Raw genomic sequence first — 14001 nt, 5'->3', positions numbered from 1 at the left:
ACTAAGAAACCAAGATAGGGACAATACCCCTATTCGTGGTAAATTACCCAAACTACCCTTGTACCACCACGGCACAAGTGCCCATTCTCAACATGGACCTTATGCATATCTCTGATGGCCTTGAACATCAAATCGATACAATGTGCTGCACACACTGTCCAAAATAAATGCCTCTTCAACATAAAGGTGTGTCCGACCTTCTTGAAATTTGCCTCATTGTCAGTCACTATTTGGACGACATTCTCTTCCCAATCTCCTCGACAACATCATCCATTAACCTATAGAAATATGCTGCATCCTTGATATCACTAGATGCATTGGACTTGTGGAAGATTGTCTGAGTGTCACAGAAGATAAGGAAGTTGATGATGGACAATCTTGTTGGCCTACTCCACGCAACACACATGATGGTCACTCCATACAAGGGCCACTTCTCCTTGAACATCTCAATATTTTCATTCACCTCTCCCACAATATCTAGATAAAGCCTCACAATCTCGTAAGGCATTGGTGGCTTAACATTTGGCCTTGTGAGCTGGAATCATATAACTGTAGAACCATTTGGATTTTGGAGATTGCACTCCCTATCCTTTTATTCAATGTTTTTGGCTCAATCTCATAAGGCAATGATTTCTTCTATGCTCTGTAGGCCGTCATCCCTCTCTTTGTAGGCAGCAGGATCCATGTCACAGATGTTGGGCTCTTTTTCCTCTTACCCTTTTAGTCACTTTTAGCAAACTAGTCAAATTCTCCGGACACTAGATGATCTACTAACCCCGACTGGCAACTTACCCTTCCTCTTCCCTGTCTGTGAATGAGATGAGGAGTCACGTAGTCACTAGGGGCTTTGCTAGGGCCCTGACGTTATGGTCAACCAGATTGAGTTCTTCTCAACTGTTACTGCTCTTGTCTTTCATCCTTGCTTTATGTCGTGATTCATGACTCACAAATTGCCCATGCCTACTTTGGATCCTCTTTTGCTTCCATATTTGACCTTTCATAGTCCTAAAATCCTCCATCAAATTTTTTGTGAGCCTGTCCTCATCTTCCTTTGCCTTCTTTGATCTCTCTATAACTGCCTTTAGATGTTTTGCATTGCCCTGCTTAGCTCTATAGGGTACTTTGTACACTTGGCAACATTTGAAACTTCTTTCCATGTAGTGTTTTTGCCTAGTTACCCCACGTCCTTTATGGGCTGTATCACAAAAGTTGCATCTTGTATGTAATCTATTGTTCCCTATTTTCTGACAATAGTTCCACCCTATGTTTCACTCATGTCGCGACATCTTCCTAAATACCAAAAATAAATACATTACCATATATATAAATAAACACAAAATTAAATAGTAAAAAAAACAGAAAAATCATAAAAATAGAGCAAAGTAAGTCCATATTGCATTTCATTCATTATATTTCGCAAATTATGTTGAACTAACTTGCATCAATTATCCCCTTTTTTCAATTAGATAAAATACATCAACCAAGCTATATTGCATTTTCATTCATTACATGTATTTCTCATACTATGTTGAACCAGTTTGCATCAATTATCCCCTTTTTTTCAATTATGAAAAAATTTTTATTTTCCAGAAAATATAAAAAGTTTAAAATAATACTGAACTATAAAAATGACATCAACAAAATTCCATATCGCATTTTATTCATTTCATGTATTTCTCAAACTATCTTGAACCAATTTGCATTTATCCATTTTTTTCAGAATTTTTTATTTTCCTGATAATTTAAAAAATTTGAGATAATATAGAAAAATAAATCAATCCGGGTGTATGATGTATTTAAGTATCAAACTGCATTGAACTATTTTGCGTGAAGTACCCTTCATTTTTTTCATTATTTTTAAATTCCCGAAAATAGGAAAAAATAAAAAATGCTGGAAAATTACTGTAACCATAGATGTTCATATATCTGATATTTGTCGAACACATAATAGTCAGACTCAAATACTCATTATCCTTTGTTTTTTGCAATAAAATCAAAATTTTCTTCTTTTCATCAACCGATCCCATTTATTTGGGATAAGGCTATGTTGTTGTTGTTGGTAGAACACCTTTTCGATTTTCCAAGAAATTTCAGAAATCTATGCACAAATGCATGTAAGATTTCGTGTCTGATGCAATTTTTAAGTTCGTTTTACCTAAATCTACTCAACCATAGCAAAAAGCAGGAGTAAAAACGAAGATTTGAGATATTTTTTTTTGAAATTTACCTGTTTTGCACAGTTTTCCTCAATCCGAGATTTCTGATGCTTGAACATTCTAAACACAAGTTTATTTGCAGGTTTAGAAACGTTTTTTTAGTGATAATTCAACTCCTGAAATTCCAAACTACGGGGAAAAAATGTTTGGAGGCTTGATTTACAGTTGTTAGTGATGCAGATGCCAAGCTGTTTGGCAAGAAATATGCCAATGGCATTCATGGGAGAAGGGTTGGTTCACTGCACCAATCGGTGGACCAATCCATTGGGCCATAGGGCCAACCAACCTTGTGTTGGGCCACTCCAATAGGGCTGGGAGTTGCTGGGTCTCCCAAACCCAGATCGTGGGGGGCATATAGTCAATTTCCATTGACAAATTTTGAACTACAAGGCTGGCCGAATCTTTAATGGGGTCCACATGACTTAATCCTTGTCAAAAAAGATATCAAGTGGGGTCCACATGAAGAAGAATCCAGCTGCAACATATTAGTTTCTAATGTAGTAAATCCTATGTACTAAAAGTTATTTTCTATTTTCCAGTCAAGCTTAGTTTCTATTTCTTTTGTAACTTGAGTCTTGAGGTGCAAGTATAAGCTCTCTATATATTGTAAAGGCTTTAATGAGCCTCCGCATGATTTTTAGTAGATGAATGAAATTGCTTTTGAGCACAGAAATTCTCCTTGTCAAGTTGAATGACAATGAAGGGCTGAAGGAGCCTGGCTGAGAGAGCCTAATCCACCTATCCCGTACCTTCTATTTTCCTCTCTTCACTATCTTCTCTTCCCTTTCATCAATCTCTTGTGCTGCTGTGTTACTGTGGCTATTACAACCATTGTGAAGACCATCCAAAGGCTGCTGCTGCTGTTGTGACCAATCGATTGAAGGCTACAACTGAACCTGCAAGTTGGTCTGCTGCTGCAACTTCTGAACCCCATAACTCCACAACCTCTGTTCAGAACCTGCTAGGTTTTGGAGCATAACATCACGCCATCAACCCCTCCATTTCATCCCCACTTCTACCCCACTCCGTTGGCTGGAAACCTCCATATTCACAAACCTTCTATTTGCATTCCACCTTCATGGCTTCACTTCCATCCATCAGAACCTCACCAAAATTGCAGCGAAGCCTTCCCTCAATAGACTCGACACTCGGTCCAAATGAGCCCCAACTGGTGGCTGGTTTGGCCTGCAGAATTTTAGTTTCTATATTTGTGTTGCTGCCATATCTTCCATTTCAACCATCAGAATCAAGTGAGACTTTCAGCAGTGCTTGTACTCCATACAAGCATCAATCGATCCAAGTTTGGTTGAGTTCCAGTGGCTGATTTGGTTTGATTTACAAAACCTTCTAATTCTGCTTTTGTTTCTAATTTGGTTTGTGGGTTTTATTTGGGACTAAATTCACCCTAATTTAGTCTTACATTAGTTAGAGTGGCCTAGTTCCACCTTAGTCTTTGTTTTAAGGATCTGAGCATAAGTATCGACAATGTATCGATATTTATGGTGATGGTCGATACATATCGTTAAGTACCGACTGTATCGAGCCGTTTCGGATCCATATGATATGATATATTTTTTATAATAAAGAGTATCGTATCGGTAGGTGTCGTGTAGGAACCTCTTGGTATAAGACCGATTAGGTAAGAGGAGAAATCTGATGTAGAGTCTCAGAGTTATGGGGGGGAACGAGGAACCTCACTATCACACACTCAAGCAGAAGTGAGTACAGAACAAACCCAATTCTTTTCTATTCCTTTCTGTCTTTCAATGTTGGGTTCATGCAATTATATAAAGGAAAATAACAAGACTCCTAATTAGGTGCTAAGACTGAAATTAACTTGCAATCCAAACTATTTCTCCTAATCCAACTATAAAACTAAAGTAGACTTCAAAATAAAATAACTAGCACATTCCTACGTATCCTACCCAAAACGAGTAAAAAACATAAAATAATTCAACTGCTTCCAACCCTTGTTGGACCAAAAACCCAGGTTGAACTGGTTCCATGTGGGTTTGAGTTTCTGAAGTTGGTCATATTTGTCCAACCAACCAAGTGCTATTGCATCACCTTTGGTTTGATGTACCATGCCACGTTCAAAACAAAAACCGGATATTTCACGTCGACTATAAAGCATTATCAAAATGAAAACTTTGATTGACACACCAAACTGAGTCATTATTTCATTATAAAACGGCTTGAAAATAGACAAAAATTCAGATCAATCCTTCAATAGATATTTAATCAGGTCATTTAAGAATGATCGTCTACAAAGATAATAACATATGAAAAACCAAACTGACTCTTGACATGACAAAGACCCCCATATCAAAATGAACTAAAGAAAATAAAGAACTTCAAGTAGCATCACGAGAAGGGAACGGGGTATGGCGATGCTTTCCAAAGCTTATACCCCTTATACTCAAGTTGAGAAGTAGTCTTGCAACTAGGAACAATATGCTGGAGCTTGGAGAGAGAAGGATGCCCCAACTGGTAATGCCACTGAAAGAGGTCGGGGGGGGGGGGGACACACTAGAAGTAGCAGGAGCAACATTAGGAACAACACCGTCAAAATAATATAAGCCATCCTTCTCACGCCTTCACAAATCATCTTCCTTGTCTTAAGATCCTGAAAAACACAAACTCAACAAGTAGGGCAAAATGTAACAGATCAATTCAGTGACTTAGTAAGTTAATAACAGAAAGAAGATTTAAGGGTAGATGGGGTAGACAAACAGAATTTAACATAACAAGAGAAGGGAAGGAAACACAACCAGATGCAGACACCTGAGTAGAGGAACCATCAGCAAGTATGACTCTAGAACGGTAACTGATCTTTTGAAAAGAGGAAAATACATGGAACTTACCAATCATATGGGAGGTGGCACTGGAGTCAATAACCACTATAGATGAAGAAACAAGAAATGCACTAGTACATGAGTGAGCAATTGTAGTAGTGGGTAGATGCATATGTCTCAAGTTGCTGAACATGCTTAAGTAATTGAGTTACAGAGACAGACTGACTACCCCTAAAAGTAGAAGCAAGATTGGCGTCAGAAGATAACACCACTGTAAAACTCCCTTCAGATGTAACAGTATTAGTGGATAGCTGCTGAGCCCACTCAGGTTTACCATGTTTCGCGCAACATGCATGAACAATGTGATTAACTTTTCCACAGTAAGTACACTGACATATGATGCAGAATTGAAGACCTACCAGCGTAGGAAGTCCAAGAAAATTTAGGTGTGGCGTGGCCCAGTCTATTTTAAGGGCTTGGGTTCACTTTGTTTTAAGTTTAAATTTTTCATTTTCTGTTTTAAATGTTTTAAGTTAGTCCTGGTTGAACTGGTGGTTCATTTGGTCCGGTTTAAGCAGGTATTTTGTTTTTTTTTCTTTGTCTTTAAGTTTGGGTCCACATCCTTTTAAAGGCTATTTAGACTTTAAAAAGGAATGAATGGTTGCAAGGGGAGTCAGCTAGGAGGTTTCCTAGCTGGATTAAACTACTCTGCTTTGTAGTTTTTTATAAATAAAGGACTGGGGGCTCCATACCCTACTATTTTTATTGCTGAAAAGTTTGTTCTCTGCTGCCTTGCGTGGTGAACTCTTCCTTGTGGTGATTCAAGATGTGATTGGTGGTGAATCCAATAGATACCTTGCGGTGGGAAGCCCAGGTACTGTTCTTCCAGTCTCTGACATTTATTTAAAGGTTATTCATCCAATATTCTGTTCTGAAATTTCCTGCAATCAATTGCTAATCTGTTCATGCGATAAAGGCTCTCCTATTCTCACTATGAGTGCTGGAATCCATGTGTTTACAGTTCTGATTTCGATTTTTATTTCAGAAAATCTTTGGGACAGTTTTCTAATCATTTTTCTAATAGCCGTTTCTGAATCTACTGCATAAATACCAGTCCTACTACAAGTTGGGTTGAGTTTTTGTTGATTTGAAGGCTAATCTATATTTGAACTTTAGTGATCTGTTTATTTTTGGGTTCTTGTTGCTTTGAAGGCTAATCGATATTTAAACTTTAGTGATCTGTTTATTCTGAAATTAATATAATAGACTGAGTTTCTGTTGGGCATTTGAAATCTGTATTCTGATCGGTCGTTTGATTGGTTTTGACCTATCCTAGTTCCACTAGGAGTTGTCCACATCCCATATCTTACCATTGGATCTAGAGTTTTTCAGCAACTGTTATACCCCTATAAAGTACACCACTCGACCAGCCCTATATTCTGATCTGAGTTGTTGATATGGTTTTATGCGATTTCTCTTGAATCTGGGTATTTTCATACTGTTATCTATCCTATTTGGTACTGGTTTTACAATTAAATCAGAATCACATTACGTTTACCTTGGTCAGGTTGCTGTCCTCTGCCTCTTCCACCTTCACTACCTCGATCTTCCCCTGAATCTCAACCTCTACTAGGAAAACTGGCACCACGGCCACACCGCCACGGCTACTACCATTTGAAACAAAGGATGAATTAGCCTTAGAAGAGGATAGTTCTGATTTGGTGAGGGAAGGAGGCACAATGCATTGAATCCGACAAAACTCCTCATTCATAGAAGATATCTTTTCTCCTGCAAGAATTTTGATTTTGATGGGCTGCAAGTCGGTATATCTAACCTAGATAAAAATGTTGCCATTAGTAATTCTGCATGTTGGGATTTAAAACTTTTAAGTCAATAGACAGGGGTTGGTAAATATTAATCTCCTCCCACATGCCATGGATTGCATTATAATAATCACCCATTGATTTACCATGTTGTTTGAAGGAAATAAACTTCATAAGAGATTGTACACTCGAGAGATGTTTTTATCTTGAGAGATACTTTCTTTGCGATCATTCTAGACACCTTTAGCTGTGGTGTGGGACATAACTTTAGCTGCTACGTAAGGCTGCATGCTGTTTTAGAGCCAAACAAGAAGAGTATCATTCTCACTCATTCATTCTCTATACTTCTTGAGAGTTTGGAGGCAAAGCGTCATGAATCAATGGTCTATCTTACTTTTGGCATTGATGTATACCTTTACTGCTTGATCCCAAAGAAAATAATTGGATGCACCACTAAGCTTGATAGATGTAATTTGGATGTTTACAAAGTCCACTGGAGGTTTTGAATCACCCATTATATATATATATATATGAAGAGATAGCCCAACAACATAATTACTAATAAAAGACCACGATATAAGTCAAACACAACAGCTCAATAGTAGATAAATATATCAAGAAGGACCATTAGCTATACCACCAATAGATAACAAACTCTGGCCAGGAATAGCAGTCCAATAGAAGTCAAAGTCAACCCTTTTCGATTGGTCTTCAATTCAGGTCAGATATAGCAGCCTAATAGTAGATACAAACTCCACAATATCACAATGATCTAACAGCAGGATAAGAGCCAGCAGTCAAATAATCTAATTTTGAGATAAAAAACCCAGATTTTGGGAGATTTTGTCTAACAGCAAATCAAGATGTTGGATGGACACCAAAGTCCAAACTGTGGATGAAGGACCCTAGTGGATGGTCCTTGACAGCCCTAAAACCTTGCCAAAATCTGATGGGACAAATCCATGCAGTCAACCCCATTTAGTTCGTCGTTGTTGTTGTGATGCTATTTTTTGTATTCACACCTCTTCGAGACCTAGAGCAGATATGTTGGACAGTTAAGAAGCGGTAAGTAGCTAAGAAGGGTCGATGCCCTAGAGTTTATCCTTCTACTTCTAATGTTATTCTATCAACACCCTTTTAGTTGTGTCCATGTTGTTCCCCACCCCTTTTACTTCCTTATTTTTAATCTTGCTTCTTATTGGATCCATGTAGCCGACCTTATTAAGTTGGGATAAGACTTGGATGTTGTTGTTGTATAAATATAACTAATAAACATACATATATTTAAAATATTTTGTACATTTATGTTTGACCCTAAGTACTTATTGTTGATGGTTAACACCTAATATGTTGCTAGTTATACTGTTAGTATGTATATAGTTAATGTATGTTACTTACTGTTGATAGTTAACACCTAATACTTTTGTACTTATAAGTGGGCTTGATACCATTGAGGATTTCAATAAAAAAAAAATGCTGTGAAAGGAATTTCAATCCTCTTGACTCATAGCGACATGCTTTATTAGATATCATTATTTATTGCTTGTTTATGGTTTTTTATGCTTAAAAATACTTGAAACCCGATCAACATAATCGAAGAAATAAAAATGGCAGATATTTCTGAAGGCAAAAGAGCCTTATGCCAAAGGTGCTGGGAAAGCTCAAAAAAGATGCCATGTTTGGTATAGGTATCAGTCTCCTTTGGTTGCCCCTTCATCCCTTGTTTGCTACAATTTCTTCTTCTTCCCCCCTACCCTTGAGGAGGTTAGGCCCCTCGTCATTATAGTTTTTTTGTAACTTCGATTTTATACATTTTTTCGTTGGCCAATAAAGATCTGAACAATCTGTCTAGAATATGGAGCAGTAAGAACTAGGTCATGGTTATTGAGTGGAGGATGGAATTAGGGCTCTTGGGAGCTGTATGTGTATTAATCGATTTGAAGACTAAAGAAATATTGAGTTACTATATTACTGTTCCAGTACTGAATAATCTGTTTATTCTTAGACCTGATTCATGTAATGGGGTCCAATGCTTGAACCTGGATCTGCTTACACCTCCTAAATATTGAGTTACTAATTTGCTGCTTCACTTGCTTTGAAGTCTTGGGTGTATATGCCTTTCATTTCTTGTTAAAGTTGGTATATAGTTCATAAGGAAGGTCCAAAAGAAGTTAAAGCAATACTTTAAGAGTGTACGGACCAAGCAAAATTTGTGTATGTTCAACATTGAGAATGTGATTAGGTGAAACCTTGCATCCTGATTTTAAGTGATCATACACGCTGCGCTGCAATAAACACATAATAAATTGTTGATTTTGTGGTGTTATTTTTGTTAATTGCAGCTGCAGCCTTACCTTGGAGAACTCACCAGAGTGTGTATTACAGAGGGCATAATTTGTTTGAAAGGGATGATTCGCGTAAATGGACTGAAGAGGATTATGAACTTATCAGAAGGTGTGTTCAATTATATATTGGCTTTTATGTATTCCTTTTTCATTCAAATCTTGTATGTGCTATGTATAGTTGTCATGGCGTCTAGGCAAACCAAGGTGGTTGAGGGTGGTCAAAAAACTAAGGCGAAACCAACAAAGCACCCATCCAAAAAAATTGTCTGGACACGTAGGCGATGCCTTGACAACTATGATGCTATGAGCGCCCCTGACCCTCTGTAGAACAAGTGTGTACTGTTTTGGTGATGAATAATAATGTTATATGTGTAGTACCTTTCTTTTTGTTATTTAATGTTAACTCTTTTTTGACTGTTTTTTTAATACTCGTGTCTGGAAATATATATATACTATAGAGTGCATGAGCAGCATGGGTCGAAGTGGAAAATGGTGGCAGATGTGCTTGGCAAACATCGGTTTCATGTGAAGGATGCGTGGCGCAGAATAAAGTTGGCCAACAAGAAGAGTGGTAAATTGCTAATTTAACTGGCCGTTCCCCCCTCCCCCTCGTGCGCGCGCTCTTTCCCTGTATAAATAAACTAAAAGACTGAATGATTTCGTTTCAAACTATCCATCATTTGTGTAAACATTTGAACTATTCTTGAATCTTGAATTCTGACTTGAGGTGTGGTTTCTGTCATTGTCGAATACCTTGTTACCAACTTGGTGCTTGAACAAATTGATTCATTTTGGCTAGGTACTAAACTCCTACTATCAATGGTTGAGTAACTAATGTGTTTATTTATTTATTTTATTTTTTCTAGAACAAGTTGTTTCATTAATGACTACAAAAAAAATTTACAGGCCGCCAACATGCGGATATGGCACATGGAATTATCAATCCATGAATATGGGCTACTTTGGCCCAATGTAAATGATTCTTCCCCAACCTCCTCCCCTAGTCAAGCATTCTGTGAAGGAATTGCTAGGTCTCAGCTTCCAAGTTAAATAATTGTCCAGCAAAGATGGACCACTGGTTGTCTTGGTAATGTGGTACCGATGTCTGTGGTTAGTCACCAACACAACAGGATCGAAGCAGAATAGGAAAAGCCCAGATTTAGGTAAAAATTAATAACTCTAAATCTACGACTCAGATCAGGAGATCCTCCTGTTCAAGTGCTAGTTCACAAGTCTATAACAGATGCTGAAAATATTAGCAAGATTCAAGGGTTGGCTCTGCTAGTGTCAGTAGGGGCATTCAAAACTAGCCAAACAACAGATCTTTTGAAGAATCAGATCTCGGATTCAATACAAGCAGTTTCAGATTAGGCTATATTTATGAAATGTGAGACAACGGTACAGTAAAGATCAGTTCTTGAATTCCCACCAAAATAGAAACTGCTAGTACTCCAACCCAGATTAGGAATGTAAAATTCTGCCAGCAAGATGTAATCTTGAATGCAGAAAACAGATCAGATACTGACTGTTTAATATTTATGAAGTTAGAACAGTGATCATACCTGTGGATTCTTAGGCTCTGTATGGCCCGTTTCTGTTTTAAGAAACTGATTCTGGGTCCGGCACAGTTTTATGTATTCTGTGTTTTTTGAGCGTTTCTGGGTCCTGAAATGCTGTATGGTAACACTGGAAAAAGAAAGCGTTTCTGTAACTAAGAAGAAACAGAAACCTGTATGGGTTGCAAACATTGAATTAGGAAACTTTCCCCAAAATTTTTCTAGGGTTACCGATGCTAGAAAAACAAAAGGAACAATCAGTATAAACATCCATGATATTGCTTACTGAATGGTTGTTGCAGTCAAGAATGGCTGCCAAATCCTTCGTTCTCCTTCCATTGAACTAAACCAGTCTGATGAGAGAAGAAATTAGAGATTTTGGTAAGGAACTCTTTCCTTCAAAATTTTCTAGGGTTACTGATGAGAGAAGAACAAAGGGCAAAATTACTAAAACTTACCGAGTTTGAGCCAACAATGGCGGACCTTAACAGAGTCGTAGGGTTGTTAAAGCAAGCTCAGTGATTTTTCCGTTGAAGAAGATCATAGACCTGAGAGAGATAGCGAGAGAGATTTTTTTGGGCGAGAGCAGCAGCGACCTTCCGGTGGATGTAGACACGCAGTGGTGAGATCCGTTGGGTGGATTATCCCTCCACCCCTTTAGTTGCTTCGATCACAGAGAAAGGACGATGAAAACGCTGAGGTATCTCGGCTACTCAAGGGTTATGCGAATGGAGTTTTATGTTTTGTGGTCAAATCCTACAAATTCCCTTTCGTGAATTAAGTCACGCTCCTGTTTCTCCAACTTTTCATAGAATTGATTTTGATTTCTCAAAAGAGCCTCAAAAGTGTGCCCAGAGCCTGGTTCATTTAAAAAGTAAAAAAGGACCGGTGATGCCATACAGTTTGCAGCCCATTTCTGTTCCAAAAAAACAGAAAAACATCAGAATTGATTTTTATGTTTGCAGTACAGAGCCTTAGTAACCAGAATTCCAAGTTAGAATAGGAAAACTGTATTGCAAGAATGAATCTGGTTCTGCTGCAAGTTGTGCAGGAACTTGCAGTGCTCTGTGAAAGAAATTAAACAAAGAAGAAGACTAAGTGATAACCTAGTGTCTTACCATAAGGTCTGACTGGATTCACCACCAAGAAAGGGCTCCTGAGTCATCACAGGAGAATGCTTTGGTTCATCATAGAACAAGAAAGAAAATCTTTGCATGTACTGTCAAAATCATGGAGAGCTTGTACCCCATGCTTTACTTAAGTAATCAGTTAAGGACAGTCACATTCAAATAAGGAATAGTGATTCATAACAGGACTCAACAAACAAATCATAATCTGACCTGGAAATGTCTTAATAGAATAATGACAAAACAAGGTAAGATAAGACACTAAAGTGACTGACCTACTGGAACGCTGGTTCAATAATTGAACCAGAACTGACTCAAAACATAACCAGATCCAGGCCATGTTAAGCCTGTACAACCAGAATAGGCTATGTTAAGCCTGGTTTTTAATGGATCTTCTTGATGCAGTGGCACTCGAATGGTTGGACCAGCACGATCTGGTTTGGAAAACCAAGCCCAAATGGAACCGGACCAACCCAGGTTTTTGGTCTAACAAGGACTGGTAGTAGTTTAATAGTTTATTTGGGTTTAACCTATAATCTTTATGTTTTTTATTTTTATCATGTTTGCTTTGGGTAGGTTATGTTGGAAATAGGAGATAGATTTTAGGTGCAAGTTAGTTTCAGTTTTACATACTAATTAGGAGTCTTTTGATTTTCTTTTATTTATACCTTGTAACTCATCGTATGATAGATAGATTTGAGGTTCTGAGCTAAAATTCCTCCATACCCTAACCATGGTGGCCAATGGTGCAGTTCTCCAACAGTTCAAATCCTCTAAAGATGAAACCATTACAAAAACTGACACCCTCACTAAACGTGTTGATACCCTCACTGTAGCTGCCAATTCCTTCCAGACTATGATAACATCTATGCAAGCTTCCATAGACCAACTAGTGGCTTCAGATAAAGGAAAGAGTCCTGCATATCGACTATAAGCAGCAAATCAGGCTTGAGGCATTTGGTTAATCGCTGCTTGAGCTGAGCTGAGTAAAGCCAAGAACTGGAGATTCCTGCCTACCGACTATAAGCAGCACATGTACCTCAGGTTTGCATAGTTGAGACAGGAAAGCATGATAGCTGAGTATGTAGCCAACTTTAACTATTTATCCACTCGATCTGATTTTGAGCGGATGAGAAGGTATTGATGGTACAGTTCTGCAAGGGATTACACCCTCAAATTAGTGCTGCAATAGCATCTAGTCGACTGCCTACGATGGAGCATGCTGTACAGGTGGCATATCAGGTAGAAGAAAGTCTGAAGCGGCCATACACTTGGAAGACTTTTGTAGATACTTTTCCTAGGGGTGATAGTTCCAGTCAGCAGCAGTCTTCTCCCCAGGTAAATTCAAAGACTTTTATAAATACTTTTCATAGTGGGGATAGTTCCAATTAGTGGCAGTCTTCTCCCCAGGTAAATTCATTCAGCAAGCCACAGGCAAGTGGCTCGTCCATGGCATCTTCATGATCTAACCGACCATATTCTCCACCTCAACGTGGTTCCAACAAACCTCCTGTGATGCCAAAGGTTGCCATTCAGTGTTTTACGTGTAAGCGGTATGGGCATATTACTTGGTGTTCCAACCGTTTGGTAGCTTACATTGATAAAGATTATTGTATACATTTTGCCCCGGAAGAGCAACCAAATCTTGAGACAATTAATTTAGAGGCAGAGCGTCAGCCAGGTTAAGTCAACAACAATGACAATGATGGGGAGCGACAACCTTTATATGTTCTTCGGCCTGTTTTGATCTCTCACTTGGTCTCTAAGGATGAACATTTGTGCCATAGCACTAGCTTCCAAACTTGCGTGAAGTGTAATGACCAATATGCAGCTTGGTGATTGATGGGGGTAGTTGCACTAATGTCGTTTTTGAAGATGCAGTTTGTTGCTTGGATTGTAGACAGAGCCACATCCAAACCCCTAACAACACCAATCTTAAGATCATTGATAGGTGTTTTCTCGCATACTCTATTGGTGAGTTCGTGGATAAAATACAATGTGATGTCCTCACTCTAAAGGTGTGTCATATTCTTCTTGGTCGACCTTGGCTCTTTGATAAGAAGACACAATATTGTGGGTATGCAAATGCCTACTCTTTCAAGCCCATAAAGAAAGAAATGAAGTTTCTTCTTGCTAAAG

The 14001-nt window shown here is 38.3% G+C and overlaps 1 protein-coding gene across 1 annotated transcript in view; it reads left to right on the top strand.

The window, feature by feature from the left end:
* Positions 1–14001, top strand: part of LOC122651711 (RNA polymerase I termination factor) — a 70721-nt gene that overhangs the window by 37680 nt on the left and 19040 nt on the right. The window contains exons 5-6 of the mRNA XM_043845211.1: positions 9177–9288; positions 9638–9750. Of these exons, the coding sequence (XP_043701146.1) occupies positions 9177–9288; positions 9638–9750 (225 nt within the window). The remainder of the gene's footprint in view (positions 1–9176; positions 9289–9637; positions 9751–14001) is intronic.

Source organism: Telopea speciosissima, chromosome 2 (genome assembly GCF_018873765.1).
Source record: "Telopea speciosissima isolate NSW1024214 ecotype Mountain lineage chromosome 2, Tspe_v1, whole genome shotgun sequence".
NCBI lineage: Eukaryota > Viridiplantae > Streptophyta > Magnoliopsida > Proteales > Proteaceae > Telopea > Telopea speciosissima.
The sequence above is the reverse complement of the archived record's forward strand: the minus strand, read 5'-3'. Positions and strand labels throughout refer to the sequence as shown.